The 17,705-nt window shown below is 43.9% G+C and overlaps 1 protein-coding gene across 4 annotated transcripts in view; it reads left to right on the top strand.

Annotated features, from left to right (window-relative positions):
* CCDC148 (coiled-coil domain containing 148) overlaps positions 1–17,705 on the top strand; it is a 55,537-nt gene that overhangs the window by 34,350 nt on the left and 3,482 nt on the right. For 3 of the 4 annotated variants that reach the window (XM_069861707.1, XM_069861706.1, XM_069861709.1), the window contains 5 exons: positions 932–1,072; positions 3,534–3,652; positions 9,067–9,184; positions 11,813–11,953; positions 13,934–16,249. In XM_069861707.1, the coding sequence (XP_069717808.1) occupies positions 932–1,072; positions 3,534–3,652; positions 9,067–9,184; positions 11,813–11,953; positions 13,934–14,080 (666 nt within the window). In that variant the 3' untranslated portion in view covers positions 14,081–16,249. Of the gene's footprint in view, positions 1–931; positions 1,073–3,533; positions 3,653–9,066; positions 9,185–11,812; positions 11,954–13,933; positions 16,250–17,705 lie in introns of those variants that run through there. The other variant, XM_069861708.1, reaches the window with a different exon arrangement.

Below are 17,705 nucleotides of genomic sequence, written 5' to 3'. Positions count from 1 at the left end.
CTTCCCTGGAGGTGTTTAAAGGACAGGTGGATGACGCGCTGAGGGACATTGTTTAGTGACTGATAGGAATGATTGGACTCAATGATCCAGTGGGTCTTTCCCAACCTAGTGATTCTGTGTAGGGTGTAGGAAAAGACAAGCTTCAGAAAAGCAATGTTTTCATTACACAGTTTGACTGTTACCTCATTTCTGTTCATAAAATCTCAATCACGCCTTTACAGAAGTTTAGAATTCCTTCGAACTTCTGCAGTGGATTCTAGCTCTGATCCAAGCAGACTTTTAGCAGATTTCATTCAATTTGTGTTTGCTGTAGATTTTAAAGCTTCATGTGTATGTCTGCTTCAGCCTGTTTCAGAGCGAGTTAGAAACGATTGCATGTTCTTCTACAGTCATTTTCTAAACACTTCATTTTAAGGTTATTAGTGTAGCAAGTGAAGGGTAACCGAAACCATTCAGCATTTTATTTTAGATCCTTAAACTGCTAAACGACGCGAGCAGGCTGTGCCCAGATTGCTCAATAAGAATTGCCATTTAGACCAAGACCAGGAACATCCGAGCTGAAGGGTGCAAGTGGACTCTGGTCCCTTAGGGTTGTTGTCTATTCATGCAGGCGTTCTTAAGAATTTTACATGCTGTTGAAGGTCAAAGTGGGAATTTCGGATCTGATGTCACTGAGATGATTTTGGTGCTTTTACCATGATTTTGGTGATCTTTTCATATGTGATTTTATTGCCTGTTGTGCCATTCAGCTGTGAATTGCACATTAACACATGGAAAGCTGGTGCTTGCAAAGCGATTACGGATTGCTGATAAGATTATAGATCTCAGTTTGTAAAGGGATTATGTGGTTTTCCTTCCCAAGTCTGCTTGGCAGGGACCCCAGCATTGCTCAAGTCTGCTGCAGGACTGCCTTTACCACCCTTTCTTTCAGGTTCTGCAGTGGAAAGCACAGCAGGAAGAGGCTGCTAGGCTGGAAGCTGCTGTCGCTGCCAGAAGAAAAGAGAAGAAGGATGAGGAAGAAAGGCTACAGGAAGAGCAGGAAATGATTCGGAGAGCTCAGGAGAAATATAAAGTATGAGAAACTTGTGTACATTTTTGTATACGCTAATGTGTATGATTACCTTTCAAATCTTTAACTCCTCTCGCTGCCTTGTATTCTTTCAAGTATTCAGTATTAGTACAGGGGTGGGTGAATGGTCAGTCAAGTCTCTCTGCTCTCTGTTTTAGCTTTAGAGCTGCCTGCTCATGGCATTGATAATGTTACTTCATTGCGTTTCTTAAAAACCAGCTGTTCATGAGTGTTTGTAGCCATCTCAGTGTCACAAAACCTCAGCGCAGAAGCACTACAGGGTTTTAACTCTTAGGCATGTGCTTTTAGCAGGGTGGCAAAGACTCAGAAAGCTTCTAGGGCTGCAGTTAAGCGTGCTGCAATGCAGCAGAGGAGCCTTACAGCACGTTGTCTGCAAGGCAGCGCACTGCACCTCGCAGCACAAGGACCTGAAGCAGGGTGGCAATATTAACCATTTCAGCATATCAGCAGTCTGTGTGACATTGTTGTAGGTACTTTTGTGGTGACTGCTCGGAAAATGGCTTTGAGGCATGAGCCTAAACTTCAGCTTAACAGGAAATCAGAAATCTGCCACAGTGAGTGTGGTGCTTTTAGAAAATCGAGCTGTCTCATAGGTGTCTGTGTTATCTTTTTATTTAAATGATGTGGCAGAAATCCAGGATGTTGTTTTACCAGAACTTTACTTCTTGTCCTGGTTATTTTTCACACTGAAATCTGGCATGCATAGAGCTCAACTGACCTGTGGCGTGTCTGCTAAGCCATGTGAGCATTCTGGAAAAAAACAAGTCGGAGGATGCCATAGGTTCTTATTCCTGTGTCCTTCAAATGCCGGTGAGCAGTCACCTTTACTCTTAGAGGACTACTCATGCTAATGTGTTTGCAAGAAGGATCACTGAAAGCTGTGCTCATCCCAGTTAGAGTCAGAGTTAAGGGAACAAGTCTGAGCTGTGTTCAAGAGAGCATTTCAAGATGCACAGGAAGGCTTTAGTGACGTCAATGTGTGCCACACTACAGAAAGCTTGTGCAAAAGAAGGGAGGAAACAAAATCTTTATATACATTATCACATTTTCGCTTTAGATTTTGCTTTCTTGTATTTGTTTATCTGCCACGTTTCTGTGTAACGGATCGTGCTCGGAGTTCACTGGTGGGACTACAATGTGGGCAGTTAGATACCCTGGAATTTGGATCCTCATGTCATGGAGGTGTCCATTGCAGTGATTCCTCACAACTGAACACAAACTACCTGTACTTCCAGCAATTTGATTACGTTGTTACTAAAAAAATTTAAAACTCTTAGTAAAAGCAGAAAAGATAGCAGAGGAAAATAAACGCCTTGCAGGTGGGTGAAATGGGCTGCCTTAGCAGAAGAATGAAAATAAAGTACGACACTGCTAGGAATTCCCCTATCAAATTTTATAGCACTTAAATCCCTTTTCCTTGCTTTGTACCAGGAACTACATCTGTGTGCCACCTCAAACAGGTCCAGAGCAGAAGCTCTTGTGGCTTATTGTGTTCCTGATGGTATTTTGCATGACCATTGCATTTGGTTATATCCACAATTCTGCAAAGCAAGCTTGACTGCAAGTGCTCCCTGGAGAAAAACAGCTGTGGCTGCCAAAGCCCTCTTGTCTCCTGAGACCATTATCTCCTCATTATCTCCTATTGCTGCAAGTCCCTGAGCCACCACGTGAAAAGCTGCCTGATTTCATATTGTTTTTATTTTATTTGTGAGTTCATTTTTCTTGGTTGTGACAGCACTGGCAAGTATCCAGTTCCTTCTCCGTCTGAAGTTGCTACTTATATTGGTTACCTGATTTTATTCTTTCTCTGCAATTTATCTTAAAGATGAAGTATACACTCATGGCAGAGCACAATCTATCCGTTAAACTAGGATAAATCATATAGTTAGCAAAACTGAACTAATTCTCCAAAGATCAGTTTCAAGAGGCGTTTCTCTTTCCTTCAGAATACAACAATGCTCTCCATATGCTTTACAACCTGAAAAGTTCAGGTTGTAAAAGACCTCAAGAGGTCTCTAGGAAATCTGCTCAGTTGTGAGGTCCAACCAGGTAACTCATGGCTTTATCCTTAAATTTAGCTCTTAATATTTAAGACTCATTTTAGGTTCAAAAGCTGAGAAAGCCATATTTATGTGTTTGCAAACCAAATGCTTTCAGAGAAATCCTGGCTCAGTGTAAACCAGTATTGGTTTTCCCTTTAACTTTAATTGGCCTGCACAGATATTGTTGGTGAACTTTTGGCGGACCTCTCTAAAAAGACACAGGAATGAAGACCCACCTTGCGGTACTGCCAGCTCAGAAACCAAAAGGGTAGGCAGAGAATGATGTGGTGCTCCACACCTCCTCAGTGCTACCTGAGAAATCCCTGGGCCTGGTGCTCATGGGCTCTGTGCTTCCTTGTGAATTATTGTTATTTTATTTACTCTATTTTTTCAAATTCCAGGTGAAAAAATACCAAGCTGAGAAAGAGCTCAAGCGGCGAGAGCGGGAGGAGAAAGATCTGCAGCGGCTGAACAAATTGAGGAAATTAATGGCTGAACAAGCAGTTAAAGACAGAGAAAGGTAAAAGAAATGGAATGTGAATACTTAGAGTATCAATAGGAACTTGTTATAATCTCCTTTGCTTTGATCGCCCGACTTTCTAAATTAGAATAAATTGAGATAAGTAAGTCTTTTTCCTTCCTGCTTGGCAGTCACCCCAGTCTAGGTACCAAGGCAGCATCAAATGTTGAGGCTCTGGAGTGTGTCCAGAGAAGAGCGACAAAGCTGGTGAAGGGGCTAGAGAACAAGTCTTGCAAGGAGCGGCTGAGAGAGCTGGGGTTGTTTAGCCTAGAGAAGAGAAGAGAAGGCTGAGGGGAGACCTGATTGCTCTCTATAACTACCTGAAAGGAGGTTGTAGAGAGGAGGGAGCTGGGCTCTTCTCCCAAGTGACAGGGGACAGGACAACAGGGAATGGCCTCAAGCTCCGCCAGGGGAAGTTCAGGCTTGACACCAGGAAAAAATTTGTCATGGAAAGGGTCATTGGGCAGTGGCAGAGGCTGTCCAGGGAGGTGGTTGTGTCACCTTCCCTGGAGGTGTTTAAGGCACGGGTGGACGAGGTGCTGAGGGGCATGGGTTAGTGTTTGATAGGAATGGTTGGACCTGATGATCCTGTGGGTCTTTTCCAACCTAGTGATTCTGTGATTGTAGCCTGGACACTACTTGTTAGTTTGAATGAATTGATATCCATCAAAGTTTTAGATCTCCGTAAGTGCTAAACTGTTGTAATCATGATAGGACACACACATTAAAAACAACCCCCTTGATGATTTTTTTAATTGCAGCTGGGTAATAAGACCTGCTACTTTCCCACTTTGCACAATTATTTATAATCAGTTGTGTTGTTTCTGAGAGGCTAGAGGAGCACATTAAGCCCTTAGCAGCCTCACAGGTATTTATTATTCTTTCAGAGGGTCTTAAATTGCACATTGGGTTGTGGATGCTCTTCAGCCATTTGATGTGATGTAGGACTTGAGCCTGTTCACACCCGAGTCCTTGCCAGGTCTCTGGAGCAGAATATGGCCTTTAATGACCCGTTGAAGAAGTGCTTTATTTCAGAGAGGAATTCCTGTCCCACAGAGGAGCATAAAACCCCTGTAGGTAGTCTGGTTAGAACTGCTCTCAAAGCACAGGCTTACCCTTTTTTTGGATAGAAGGAGGCGCTGAACTGGGTGGACTGATTAAAAGAGGGTTAAAGTGCCAATAGAGTGTTAAACTCTTGTCTTAAACATTCTGTGGAAACACTACTGCAATCTTATTTCGTTGGGATACCTTGCTGACAGCTACATTTAAGTGCTCATGCTACAAACAGATCTGAAGCTTTCCTTAAATGTGCCTGCGGTGACCCATGTGCTTGAATTGCTGAGTTTTCAGCAGCTGATCAGGGAAAACTGGCTTTTCTTCCAACCTGTGTGCTGTGCTGTGCCATAGAGCTGGAGAACGGGCTTTTCTTATGCTAATAAACATTGCAGAATAAAATATAAGGAAACAGCACAGTTCATGGAGGGGTGCAGGAAGGAAATAATCGCACCTTCGGGCTATTATGAATCCAGAGTCGGTAAATGCTGAGCATTGTGTTCCCCAGAACTGGCATGCTGTGCAAAATAAAACAGTTAAGTGAGAAATACTTACTGTTTGTGGAGTTCAAGAATTCTTTGAAATTACTTAATGCTTTTCACCCTTAAAGCCTTCAGAAACATTAATCAAAAGAGGGAAGAGAGATGTCACTGCTTGGTACTGTAGTGCTACGGGTGTGGTGTGAGGCGTTTATGGTATGTATGGGACTGAACCAAGGTGGAACCACTGTCACAATGCTTTTTTCCTCTCATTTCCCTTTCCTGTTTCCCTGGTTGGGGGAAGGGATTTGGAAGTCTAACTGCTCAGCTTTAGCTGCTGAAGCTGCCCGGGCCAGGGCTAAACGATGCTGTCCTGCAGAAACTTGTAGTGTTCTTATGTGTTTCCCCCTGTGCAGCACATAAATTGGGTCTGAGCCTCTGCAGAACTGATTGTGAAAGATGGCACAGGCCAGTGCCACGATTCTGATCTGGTACATTTTCAGGCTGGTTTGGGAAAGAGAAAGGTTTTTGGATTGTGAGCTGACTGACTATTGCAAGTACTAGATATGGCCTGGATACTGCATAGAGTTGCTAGGAGGTACAATAAGATATTAAAAAAGGTCTACTGTTTTCCTGAATTGCTTTTAAAATTCATTTAAAATTAAGTGATTTGGCTTATAGAAACCAGAATTCTTCCCCCAGAGCCACTGTGGTGCTCTGTTCAGGTCTTGCTTTGTAACTGTAAGGCACGAAACAGCCAGGGCTATGACCAGATCAAAGAGAAGGACTGAAGGCATCTGAAAAGGGATGTAGAATTTCAAGTGACTGAGTCCACATTTGCTTTGTCCGACCCAGCTCAGTGACTGTCTGATAGTGGGGACACGTAACAGATTGGCCATTTCGGTTTTGGCCTGGAAGTCCCTCAGCAGCTGCAGTTTTATGTTGTGTGTGTGCCGGAGCTGTTGCCTGAGAACAGCCAGCTACCCAGCACTTGCCTAAGCCCTGGCGGGTTTGACTTTGTGTAAGTTCCCATTGATGCTGACCAAGTAAGAGATGGTGAAAATATTGTGTTCAACACAACATGCTGATAAGCAATGCTGTCTGTGTTCAGAAACACAGCAGAGGAGAGGATTGTGCTGGGATTTCTGCTCCAGGGATGGTATTTGCACCTTTGCTTGAGCTTGTGCTGCTGTATCGAAAAGCCTTTAGAGCTGGGGGCTGGGTTAGGCTGTGCAAAGCTGCAGCATCATCGGCAAAGGAGCCAGCCTGTTGGTTTTGCCGAGGGAACTGGTGGCTACATCTGAGATGTTCAAACAAATGCATAAAGTGCCTGCTATCCCAGCTGCCTGGGTGATGTGGTGCAGCAATTCAGTCACAGGTGGAGACACAGGCAGGGATTCTTAGCTGCTAAGGTAACACTTCCCACTGTTTGCATGAGATGTATCTGACTGACAGTGGGGAACAGGGTAAGATGTGGTACAGGGAAAAACCCCCTATTTATTATAAACCACCTTTTAAAAAGTTTGCTTAAGCTTTCATAATAAACAGAGTAGTTAATTTTTTCCTATTGAATATTTATGAGACAGTGTCTAAAAGCAGAGTTTTAATGAAATTACACTTATCAAAAATTACATAAGTGTGTACCCATGGTACTTCATAAAGGTAGCTCCACTGCAGCTCATCAGCTACGCTCATTTTCCAGCTGGTGATTTGTTAAAATTGTTACTTACTGTGGTACTTAATGTAAAAACAGAGTATTAAGACATTTTCATTTCAAGCTTTTATATAAAATTAAGTTTACTTTGAAGAAATAGTAGCTAAAATATTACAAAATATAATAGAGTGAAAGAGAAGTAACAGCTTTATGTGGATGTGGATGCTGTGAAATCAAAGCTCAGGTAAGTATTTACAGCCAAACATAAAAGTATTGGAAGAATGTTCCAAATCAGGAGCACAATGGATAGAATCATAGAATTGCTTGACTGGAAAAGACCTTTGAGATCGAGTCCAACCGTACCTGTCCACTATTGAACCATCCCTAAGCACCTCATCTGCCCGTCTTTTAAACCCCTCCAGGGATGGGGACTCCACCACCTCCCTGGGCAGCCTCTGCCAGTGCTCAAGAACCCTTTTGGTGGAGAAATGTTTCCTGATGTCCAGTCTGAACCTGCCATGCTGCAGCTTGAAGCTGTTTCCTGTCATCCTACTGCCTGTCACTGGGGAGGCTGGATATATATTTACAGGGTTCTCTGCCTTCCCTGAGTGTAGATTCCATTGCCCCCTCACAATGGGCCTCACCTGCATCAACCCTGGCCTCAGTCTCTCCAGCAGGAGCAAGGTGATGGTCTCCCTAGGATAACAAAGAGCATGAACCACCTTCTCTGGAACAGCAGGGGCTGCACCAAGAGGCTGCAACCTCGCTCAGCCGCAGTCTGTCCATCTGATACTTTGGAGTCAACCACTTGCACCGACGCAGCCGGGGCGTGGGACAGCCATGAAATGTTCCCGTTGTCAGGGCTTTGCTTCCTATGCACATGAGAACTTCCGCAGCAGTGACAAAGTACTTGAGATCAGAGCTGGCCTCTCTGTTTTCCTCCTTGGCAATTCACAGGAGGTTGCAGGGGAGAAAGTTTGTGTGCGGTGACACTGGGGCATTTCAGAACGTGCATTGCAGTGACTGGCTCCGAGTGAGTGGGTTTCAATAGAATATAGTTTTTGTCATTTTTCAGGAAAACATAATATCTGCTTGATATAAGAAGCAGATTAGGCTTTCTATAGGAGCAAAATTGCCTCTGAGGATTAAGAATGCAAGCATCACCTGCCCAAGCTGTGGTAGCTGCAGCAAGAAACCTTGAGCAGGGCAGCCTCAGGCAGTGCTGTACCGCTCTCCTGGGAGAGAGTTGTTTGTCCTAATAATTGTGGTTGGATTATCGATTCAGGGGTCTTTCCTAGCTACCAGCATACCTGTATGTTTACTTCTGAGTTTTGTACTCTTAGCACAAGTTCATAAGCTCAAAGAAGTATATGAAATTTTGAGAGTAAGGACGTAGAAATCCATGTTGTATTGTAGTGGAAGATTCTCTTTCTTCTCTGTTTCTCTAAAGACAAGTTAAGACTTGAAGGGCAAAAGAAGGATAATTCTCCAAATGCAAAGCACAGTGATGACCACTCCAGCGTAAGGTCTAAAAGTGACATCCTGATGAATACCTGCAGCTGCATAAGAAGCAGAGTTTGGAGGGTCCCTAGCAAATACAATGATGATAGTGCTGCTGGGGCTATAAAAACCTGCTGCAAAAGCTGACTAGCAAAAGTAATGCCCTGGTTTCAGGATTATTTGTGCTAACCTCCTTTATCTTCCTGTTGAAGAAGGATGCAGTTCTCAAGTTCTCTTGCCCAGTAATGAGATTGGGAGCGATGTGTTTCTTTTCATGGAAAGGATTGTGGGAAAGAGTTGTTCTGCCAAACACAGATGTCAGAGGACGTTTCTTCTTGGCAAAGAAAATGGGAGGAAAAAAGAGCAGCAGGGCTATATAAAGCGTGCTAGGAAAATCTGCGTTCTAGAAACAGCATCTAAAAGCTTAGCAGGGCTGTTTAAAAGGAAAAAAGCAACCAGAAACCCCCTAAGCCCAATCCCAAAACAAATTAAAAATTACACCCCCCTCAGAACTCTCCTTCCTCAAGATCCCCAATGAAAAACCAACAAACTAACATGTTCAAATGAAGAAGTGTCGTTTGCTGTTTCCAGGTGATTTTCTGAGCCACCGTGTTGTTGTGAGGTGGGTAGAGGAAGCGTCAGGTGAGGTTTCAGGCTGCAGTAGGTAACAGCAATTTACAATTGCACTTGACCAGCGTTCTTCCACTTGTGTGTGTGCTGTTTGCCAGGGTGAAGTTTAGACAAGCTGAACTAGAAAAGCGGCTGCTGGAGAGAAAGGAGCTCGCCCTTCGAGAAGCACGAGAAGCAGAAGAGAGGGAGCGATGCCTGGAGGCACTCCGGCAGCAGGTGGGTTGGCTTCCCGGGGTTTCACATGCAGTGATGATACAAACACACGCTGCCATGTTACTTGGAAGAGAAAAAGAACAATCTATACAAGCAACGGAATGATAAAGTTAAGATGCACTTCTGGGCTGACTTTTGCAGCAGTTCTGTCATGTTACGAATCCTGTCTGCTCTGGAGCTCTGACAGCAGGAGCACTGGGATGTTAAAGTACACTGTGCAAGCTGTTGATACTGAAAATAGGCAGATACTGGTTTTTTTCTGGGTTGAATGTGATTTCTCTTTTTCTTCCATTTTTGGGTTTTTTTTAAAAAAAATCTTAAGTCTGCCTTGAGTCCTGGACAAGATTTATGAGTAATATAAATTCTTTTTGAACTCCAAAACCTTCCAGACCTTGGACAGCTTCTCCGGAGAGAGATTGAACTCTTTGAAACTTCAGCACATGTATTTAAAAAGGAAATTGCAGCAAACGCTTGCTGATGTTTGTCATAGTAAACATTGCGTTGTTTTTCCTACTGATGATTTTTGAAGGAGTAATTTTACCTTCATTTATAGTTTTGTATCTGATCTCCTCATTTTTTCCTCTAAATGTTAAAAGGAAAAACCTGGAGTTCATGTGCTTTAAACTCCAGGAGCTGCAGCGTAAACATGCCGCCGGAGGCAATGGGTCTGGGATGACGCCATAGGGGCATATGGGGACATGCCTAACCCTAAGCCTGACTCCACTGGCTCCTGGTGAAGAATTGTCTCTGCAGAGAGTTATTCCTTCTTGAAGGAAAATAAGGGAAGGAGGGGAGGATACTCTTCAAACCTTTTAGATTTTGGATGATTTAAGCAATGCTGACACAGCAGCTTTCTCCCCAAGACTGACTGTGGTTAAAATCATGGCATTTGATGCAGCCCTGACCTCGCTTTCAGCATGTCCTTTGGCTTCAGGATCAGCCGTCCCGGTACAGTATGTGTGCCAGTGGAATTCTCCCTTAGTCCCTCATGGGCTGGTTGTGGCCTTATGAGTGCTTTCCCTTCAGCATTTGGGTGTAGAAAGTCAAGAAGAAAGAAAAACATAGGAGTTCAAATATTCCAAGGCGTCTTCTGTGGGAGAGCCGAGCATAACAGGAATGACTGAAGCTATGGGTCACTGGTCTGTTATTACAGTCGTTTCTGAAACTGTTGAACTTGGGCTCATTTCCAGTTCATAATGCTTTCTTTTTAAGAATTTGATTCTATTAAATATTTTGCAGTATTGACAGTGTTATTTTAGGTTGTTGATGTGTTTTTAATATAGCAAGAAGTCTGTTCTGTCTTTTCGAAGCTACTGATCGAATTACGTTGCCTTTTACGTCAGCTTTCACAAGAGGCCGGTTGGGAGTCATGATCTGTTGGTCTTTGCTGACTGACCCGACTCTTACCAAAATACTAAATGCTTCTAGAATGGACCTTGGCCAGGGTGGAGAAGCTCCCCCTTCATTCCATTTGTCCCACCAGTATTTATTCTCTGTTTCCCACTGATGAAAATACAAAGATGGCATTTCATTAAAGAGGTGGAAAAAAATTATCATACATAACATTAAATTTTTTTTCTGCTTTTAGCCATTCAGGTGGGATCCTGGCTTTGATTATTTCACTCATGTATCTCCTGCATTTTCCAAAGCAGCATTAGCCTATACCTGGATATTTGAACACAATGAAAGTAAGCAATCAGAAAAGGATCTTAAATCTGACAGCTCCAAACTTGTCTCTTGCACAGTATGGTGTGTGGGAGAATCTTTGGCACCGATCTGTCTGCGGGAAACTCACCAGTTAGACCAGACACACTTTGTAAAAAACCCGAAGGATTCACTTGTTTGTGGAACATCCCTCAGTGCTGCTGCCCACGGCTCAGTAAAAACTGTGAACTCCAGCCTGAACACCTTTGTTTCCATCAGAAGAAAAAGCAGCAAGTTTGGGCTTCAGGAATGTGGATATTGCTGAATTATGAACCTGCTTGTTCCTTTTCGTTGCTGCTTCTGAATGTTGGAGCTGGTGCTGGTCGCTGCTGCAGAGCTGGGGATGCTCTGCCTCTCTCTCACAGCATCCTTGTGGGGCTGAGGTCCGGTCCAGCAGAGCCACGTGCTGCTGTTACAGCACAAAGATCCATAGTGCACGTATTCTGGTAGCCTGACACTTAGTGTAAGCCTGTTTCCTATCACGAGAATGATGAGGCAGCAGTGTGGACTCTCTCCTCACAGAAATGCCACCCAGCATTCCAGTTTATGTTTGCAAGGATGGGCAGTTGGCATTCCCAAAACGCAGGCTGGGCTGTGTTCAGCCTGCCCACACAGCAGGCAGTTCTCTGCTTTATGGCGGTTCTGGGCATGCACAGTGCTATATTAAGTCCAGCTAATTAAATTGCCTCTACTGGGAGATGGGGAAAAAAAAATCTCCCTGATTATTATTCTCTGCCAAAGTGGTTCTATTTTGGATTCAAGTTTTAAGCTTTATAACTTATGCACATGGATACAAGGTGATTTTAAACAATTTTTGTTAAAACAAGTAAGTGATGATGTTCTCAAAGGTTGTATGTTATTGATGATAACCTTGTCTGACCTTAGGTCTACACAGAGTAATTGTTATTTTTGTATCCTATGTTTTAGGTTGCCGTTGTTGCAAAACTGGATCCCGCTAGAGTGCTGGCTGATACGGTGGCATCTAAAGCTCGCATGGGCATTGGAACCAAGGAGGAGTTTGATCTTCAGAAGCCATTGTTCAGGTTGCACACGTACACCGAACAGCAGGTAAGTGTCTGTAATCATACCGTGTGATTTATTGTGTGCTCATGTATCTTAATAGCGATAGAGGATGGTGATATTAATGCTGTATCTTGAATAGCAATAGGAGCAGAGGAATATAGGGTATAACATGCGTAAAAATACAAACGTCAGGAGTAGTAGGTGGGGCAGTCTCTCTGACCCAGTGTAGATGCTGGAGGAGTACAACTGGGGTGGACACAGAGGCCCATTCAGGTCCAGTGGAGACCTTCTGGGGCCTCCTTGAGCAGCATCTCCCACTGCCACTACTGAGAGGGGGCACGGGCTCAGTGGTCTGGTGGACAGTCCATGTATTCGTTAGGTGGTTTGACTGATCCATTCGCTATTTCTTGACTGCAAAACTCATCCCTTTTACATCCTTATGCATTTATTTAAGGGTGTCTCCTTTTTCACTGGCTCCAGTTAGTGTTGTGCTAAGTATCTGATGTGGATTGACTCAGCCCAGTTCTCCTGACTGTGCAGACAGGCTGTGCCACAGAACCACAGAATCATGTTGTAATGTCACAGGTGACTTCATTATGGGGGGTGTTCTTTTTTCTTGAGAGGTTATACACAGCACACATCTCTCCATAAACTGAAAACTAGTATCTAGGCTGTCTTCACACTGTGGCTAGATTGAAGATTGTTTGGGATGTGATATGCAAGGACTGAAGAAGGAGGAATCAGTGGCTGAAGGAGGCTGATGTAACTCTGCCTCTGTTTTGAGGTCACTCTGATTGCTGAGGACAATGCTAGCTCAATTTCAAAAGGAATTAAATGATGTAGAGGAGGTTTTTTGATTCCCTCCCCATTCCCCATCTGCTCAGTCTGTACATTTGAAATTATTCCCATTCTGAAATTTGAAAATTACATTTACAGAAAGAGAAGTGCTATGATATAATTCTGTAGTGTAAAAGGTTTCTTTTTAGCCTGAACAAGCTGAAATTTAATGGTATCTATAACTAAACTTGTCCAACGCTTCCTGTGTGAAGACACTTTAAAGCTTCTTAGTTTGTTAAAGTAGAGATGCGGTACCAGAGATGTAGTTTTTGTTTGGCTGTTAAAATTTACCCAAACCTGATCTACGTATGAGATTTTGAAAAGCCTTAGCTTAAAAATGCTCTGAAAATGTATATTTGGAGACATACCTGAATTGTCAGAATATTCTCCCTGTTTCAAGTCAAGCCAGGTTTCGGTACTGCTCAGACTGCAGTGCCTGAACCCTGCCAAGCGAACGAGCGTGCTCCATCCCAGAGCCGCAGGGGCTGTGGGTGGCGTTCCCCAGTGCTGGTCTCCCAGCAGTGCTGGACACCGTGGCAGTGATGCTAGGGCTGAAGGCAGTGCCACATTCTTGTACTTCCAGTGCTCCCCCACTGGAGCCCACGGGAGGAGGACTGGAAAGAGGCCTAGAGACTTTGTCAAATGCCCTCCTGACAAACTGTAGAAGTGATTTCCCTGGGCTCTCACAATTGTTATGTGAAATGGAAGTGGTACTGCTATGTAGTCACAAGGCAGTGCTGTCAGGAAACTCATAAATGCATTTGAAGCACTCGGATTGCACAGAAGCAAACAGAAGGGGATTAAAAGTCTTGTGCTGAAAGCAGGGCTGTAGTGATGGGGAACGTCAGAGAAGACAGAAGCTCTTCTTCGGGGCTGCTGAGCTAGGAGTTACTCCAGTTCTCATCCCGTTTGAGTTTTGCTGAGGAATGACAGCCAGGGCTCTTTGATAAAGTAGTTTGTGGTCATTAATATGAAAAATGTTAATATCAGAATATGTGCAGTGAGGAAAGGCTTGTTCATGGTAGAGTTTCACTGCTTTTGATGTCTTTATTTTATGACTATAGTTCATGATGATCTTTTACAACTGTTGAAATCTCTGCATCCACAGATAATCTATAAGGTACGCTGTGTCAGTGAGGAAGGTATCATTCTGGTTCTGTTTATCCTTGTTGTGGTTTGTTTTAACAGATCGTTTCTGATCCTAGACTGCGTGTTGAGTTAGCCCTTCGAGAAGCTGGACTTCATAAAACACTTTATGCAAACCAGATTTTACCAAAAATCTCTCCACTGAAGCTTCCAAGAAGAGATATGGAATCTTTGGCTTTTCAATTGTAGAGCACCTCTCAGATCAAGAGCAGAGAAGCTCCAGGGGTGCTGTCTGGTCTGTAGTGTGAAACCTTTAAATACATTTCCCTTAGGCTGTGTCATAGGACAATTCTGTTCTCTGTGCGTGCCGTCATTCAGGAAACCAAGGTGCCTTTTCTGCACAGTGCTCCCCTGGTTTACCCCTACCTCGGGGAGGGTTTTATGGAGGTTTGGTGGATGTAGGCTGCTGTAGTCTCATTTCCCGTGTCCCGTTCTGCTGGGAGATAGGACACCTGTCCATGACAGACTCTGACAGACATTACAGGCCAGTCTGATGCGTCACATCTCGAGCAGGAACTGGTTTCCAATTGGCAGCATAAATCCAGAGCAGCTTTGCAGAAGAGTCACTTTAGATTATGTTGTGATACATGAATGCATCGCACATCTTTCATTCCAGCTTTCTTGAGAATTTGTTTCATTTAATTATAAAATCTTCATTGCCACAAATGCTACTATCTTTCCTTGATTGTTATAAGGTGACGCTTAACTTTTATCTATATTTAGAAACCAGTTTGCTGCATCATATTTGCTGAAAACCAGTCATGCAGTTGCATATCGCTGGTGGGTCTTGCAGCATAAATTATAAATTGGAAAGAGCATTTCAGATCTAGGCTCTTTATTTTGGAGCAGAAACCATTGAATGTGATTCTATTAAATAAAAGGGAAATGGATGCTATTTCGTTGTGTAATGGCTTATGTTTCCAACCCTTACATAAGATGAGTGTGAAATGTATGTATTTCTCCTTGCCATTAAAAGCAGGTCTGCCAGATAATCTTAGTGGTGTAAAATCTTTTCAGGTTATAGTTATCTCATTGTCTTTTGTAAATACCAAGGCATTTATGATCGAAGACAGTTTAAAGGAAGCGGTCAGTTGGTTTTGAGGTAAAGGTCCCTGGTTTTTAGGCCATGTCTTGTGATTGTCCTCATGTCTGCTATTTCTCAGGAAACAGGCTGAGTAGAAGTCCGCTTACCTCAACGAGCCTGTGCCAGCTCTGTGCACCCATGGATCTGAGCTCGTGAATGGTGCGGAGAGGTCAGAATGAGGATTTTTAGAGGGATTTTCGTGCAACAGCAGAGTGTGGGAAACATGCAGGTCAGTGAATCTGGCTTCAGGTGTTTTGCTCAGGACACCTAGAGAATGTCCTTGCCAGGAGCATTCCTGCAGACCCCCCTGGTCCCTCTCCTCAGCCTGGCCAACCTCTCTCCGTGCTCCTGCAGGAAGGGTGTGGATGCATTGCTTTACTTCACCATCCTCAGCCTAGCGCTGTTCACAAGAGGTGATCCAAACCCTTTAGGAAATGGAGGTGCTTATTAAGGATGTTTGTTTTCATGATAAATGCTTTCTACACTGTTAAGAAAAACTGAATTGTTGCGTGTTATTTTTGCACAAAAATGTATGAAATCGCTTGCACATAAAAGTAGTGGTTATAGAAGATGTCAGTGGGAAACAGACTTCTCAACAGCATCTCTTGCAGCCCCACTTTGTGTTTGTGACTTGATAAGGGCAGCAGTTCAGAACTCGGCCGTCCTTGATGCTGAGGGATGAGGTATACACGGTTTCACTAACAATCTGATTTTCAAATCCTGGGAAAAACTTCTTTGTGAAAATTCAGTTGTTTGGTTTCAAGATGTTCTGCTTATCTGTGGGTTTTGGCAGTCAGGAAAGTGGTTTAAATGTTAAATTGTACCTGAAGGACAAGGACTGAACTGACACAAGGTCAGTTGTTGTTGTATCCAGCTGTTGCAAAACACCTACTGTTTGTGCCAGCTTGTCTGCACAGAAGCTGATGTGCACATTTATGGGTGTATTGAGGGAAAATGAAAGCTGTGAGTGACTGCAGTGCTGGTTCTGACCCCTCTGAGGACAGAGGGCTTTGCCCTAATGGCTAGTATTTTGAATTGGGAGTTCACCAAGGACACGCATTCTGCGCTCTGTGAAGTACTGACTCATCTGAAACCCTTAAAAAGTGTCAAACTTGGAGTGTGTAGCAGGAAAAGCATTTCACAACACAATCATGAAGCTAAAAGCCGAATAGAAGGGCAAAAGTCTTTTCACTGGACTGTGTTCTGTAGAATGGAGAGTTCATTTTGTCTTACGCGGTTAGTGACTCGGGCCGTGTTTTTGTGAGCTACGGCAGAGCAAACCTCACTTATCAAAGTAGGCTCAATGTTAAAGTGTTCTATTTCTTTCCTTGGAAGGGATTTTAAGTATTTTCACAAAGCATTTGGGGTACGTTGCTGTAGTGCAGAAGTTCTCAGAACTTAGACCCCACAGAACTCCATTTGAATGGTAGGTTAGATTGCGTGCTAAGAGACTGGGGTGATTTGGTTTCTCTTCTGGGAGGACGCTGGCTCCTGGCCTGTGATTCCTCCCCCATCAGATTAATATTTGAGCCTAAAAACTGCGATCTTGGAAGGGAAATAGGAATCAGTTTGCCTTTCTTGTAAAAAAAGTGGAGTTTGCATTTTCACAGCAGCAAACTGAATGTATCCTCAGTTGAAGTGCTGCAAAGCTGATGGAGTGGCTAAGGGGGACCATGGAAGTGGGGTCCCAGCAACAGGGGAGCCCATCGGGGAGGTAGCCCCGATGGCCCTACTGCCAGCCCCGTGCCCCAGAAGCGAACCTCTGTGGAGGGGAGGAGGCCTGACACCCTGCAGGGGGTGATGAGAGGGATGCTAAGAAAATCCCACTTGTTTGGGAGGGAAATTGAGCTGCGCCTGAGTGAATGGCAGTGTTTCCAGGACCTGAGGAGCCCTGAGGTTGCTGATGAAGCAGAGTTTAGGGTACTGACTGGAGATCGAGTACCCTGGGGACAGCCCCTTGGCATTTCTGTGAGTATTTGTAGATTTAGATGGCTTGTGCTCTTAACCAGTGTTAATATCTTAAGATCCTCTCTCGTGATTTTTGATATGTTACAACTTTGTTTACCAGAACTCTAAAATCCTGTGTCAAAACTCATTTGGAAGCAAGCTTGTTAGTGCACTGTAAGAACTGTAAGTGATTTTGGTGGGAAATGCTTCAAGCTGTAGGTGACCCTCTGTGAAAACTCCCTCCACTCAACCTGGGTGTGCGTTGGTCCCCTAAAGCTCCAAAGGATTTTCTGGATCGTTGCTGAGTGGTGACTAGCAGAGCGATGGGAGAGATGAAGGTTCTGGCATTCACCTGATATCAGGTCAAGGTTACTCTGGGAAGGTGTGCTCCCCATCCCTTCTCCTCTGGAGAGTTCCTGTCCCCACACCCTCTGACCATGAAAGAGACGAGGCTGCTCCTGCGCTGCCGAGTCAGTCTGTGCAAGTTGGGTATTGCACCCACCGACCGCTTGCGTTCAAACACTGGTACGTGTCAGCTTTTGACAGATCCTTAGGAATGAAATTCTGAACAGCCTTTGTAACAGCAGAGAGTAACAAGAATAATCACAAAGGTGGATTAATTTTGCATGTAATTGATTTAGCTTTTGGCTTTATGCCAGACACAAAGAGGTCTCCTTCCTAGAGACTCTAATGGTCTAGTCCTTTTCAACCACTAAGGAGTGAGGAGCATGTGGCTAGGGAACACAATCTTAATTTCTACACAAACTTTGTCTGGTGCTCTCC

Source organism: Phaenicophaeus curvirostris, chromosome 7 (assembly GCF_032191515.1).
Source record: "Phaenicophaeus curvirostris isolate KB17595 chromosome 7, BPBGC_Pcur_1.0, whole genome shotgun sequence".
Lineage (NCBI taxonomy): Eukaryota > Metazoa > Chordata > Aves > Cuculiformes > Cuculidae > Phaenicophaeus > Phaenicophaeus curvirostris.
Note: the sequence above shows the minus strand (reverse complement) of the source record. Positions and strands in the feature narration are given on the sequence as shown.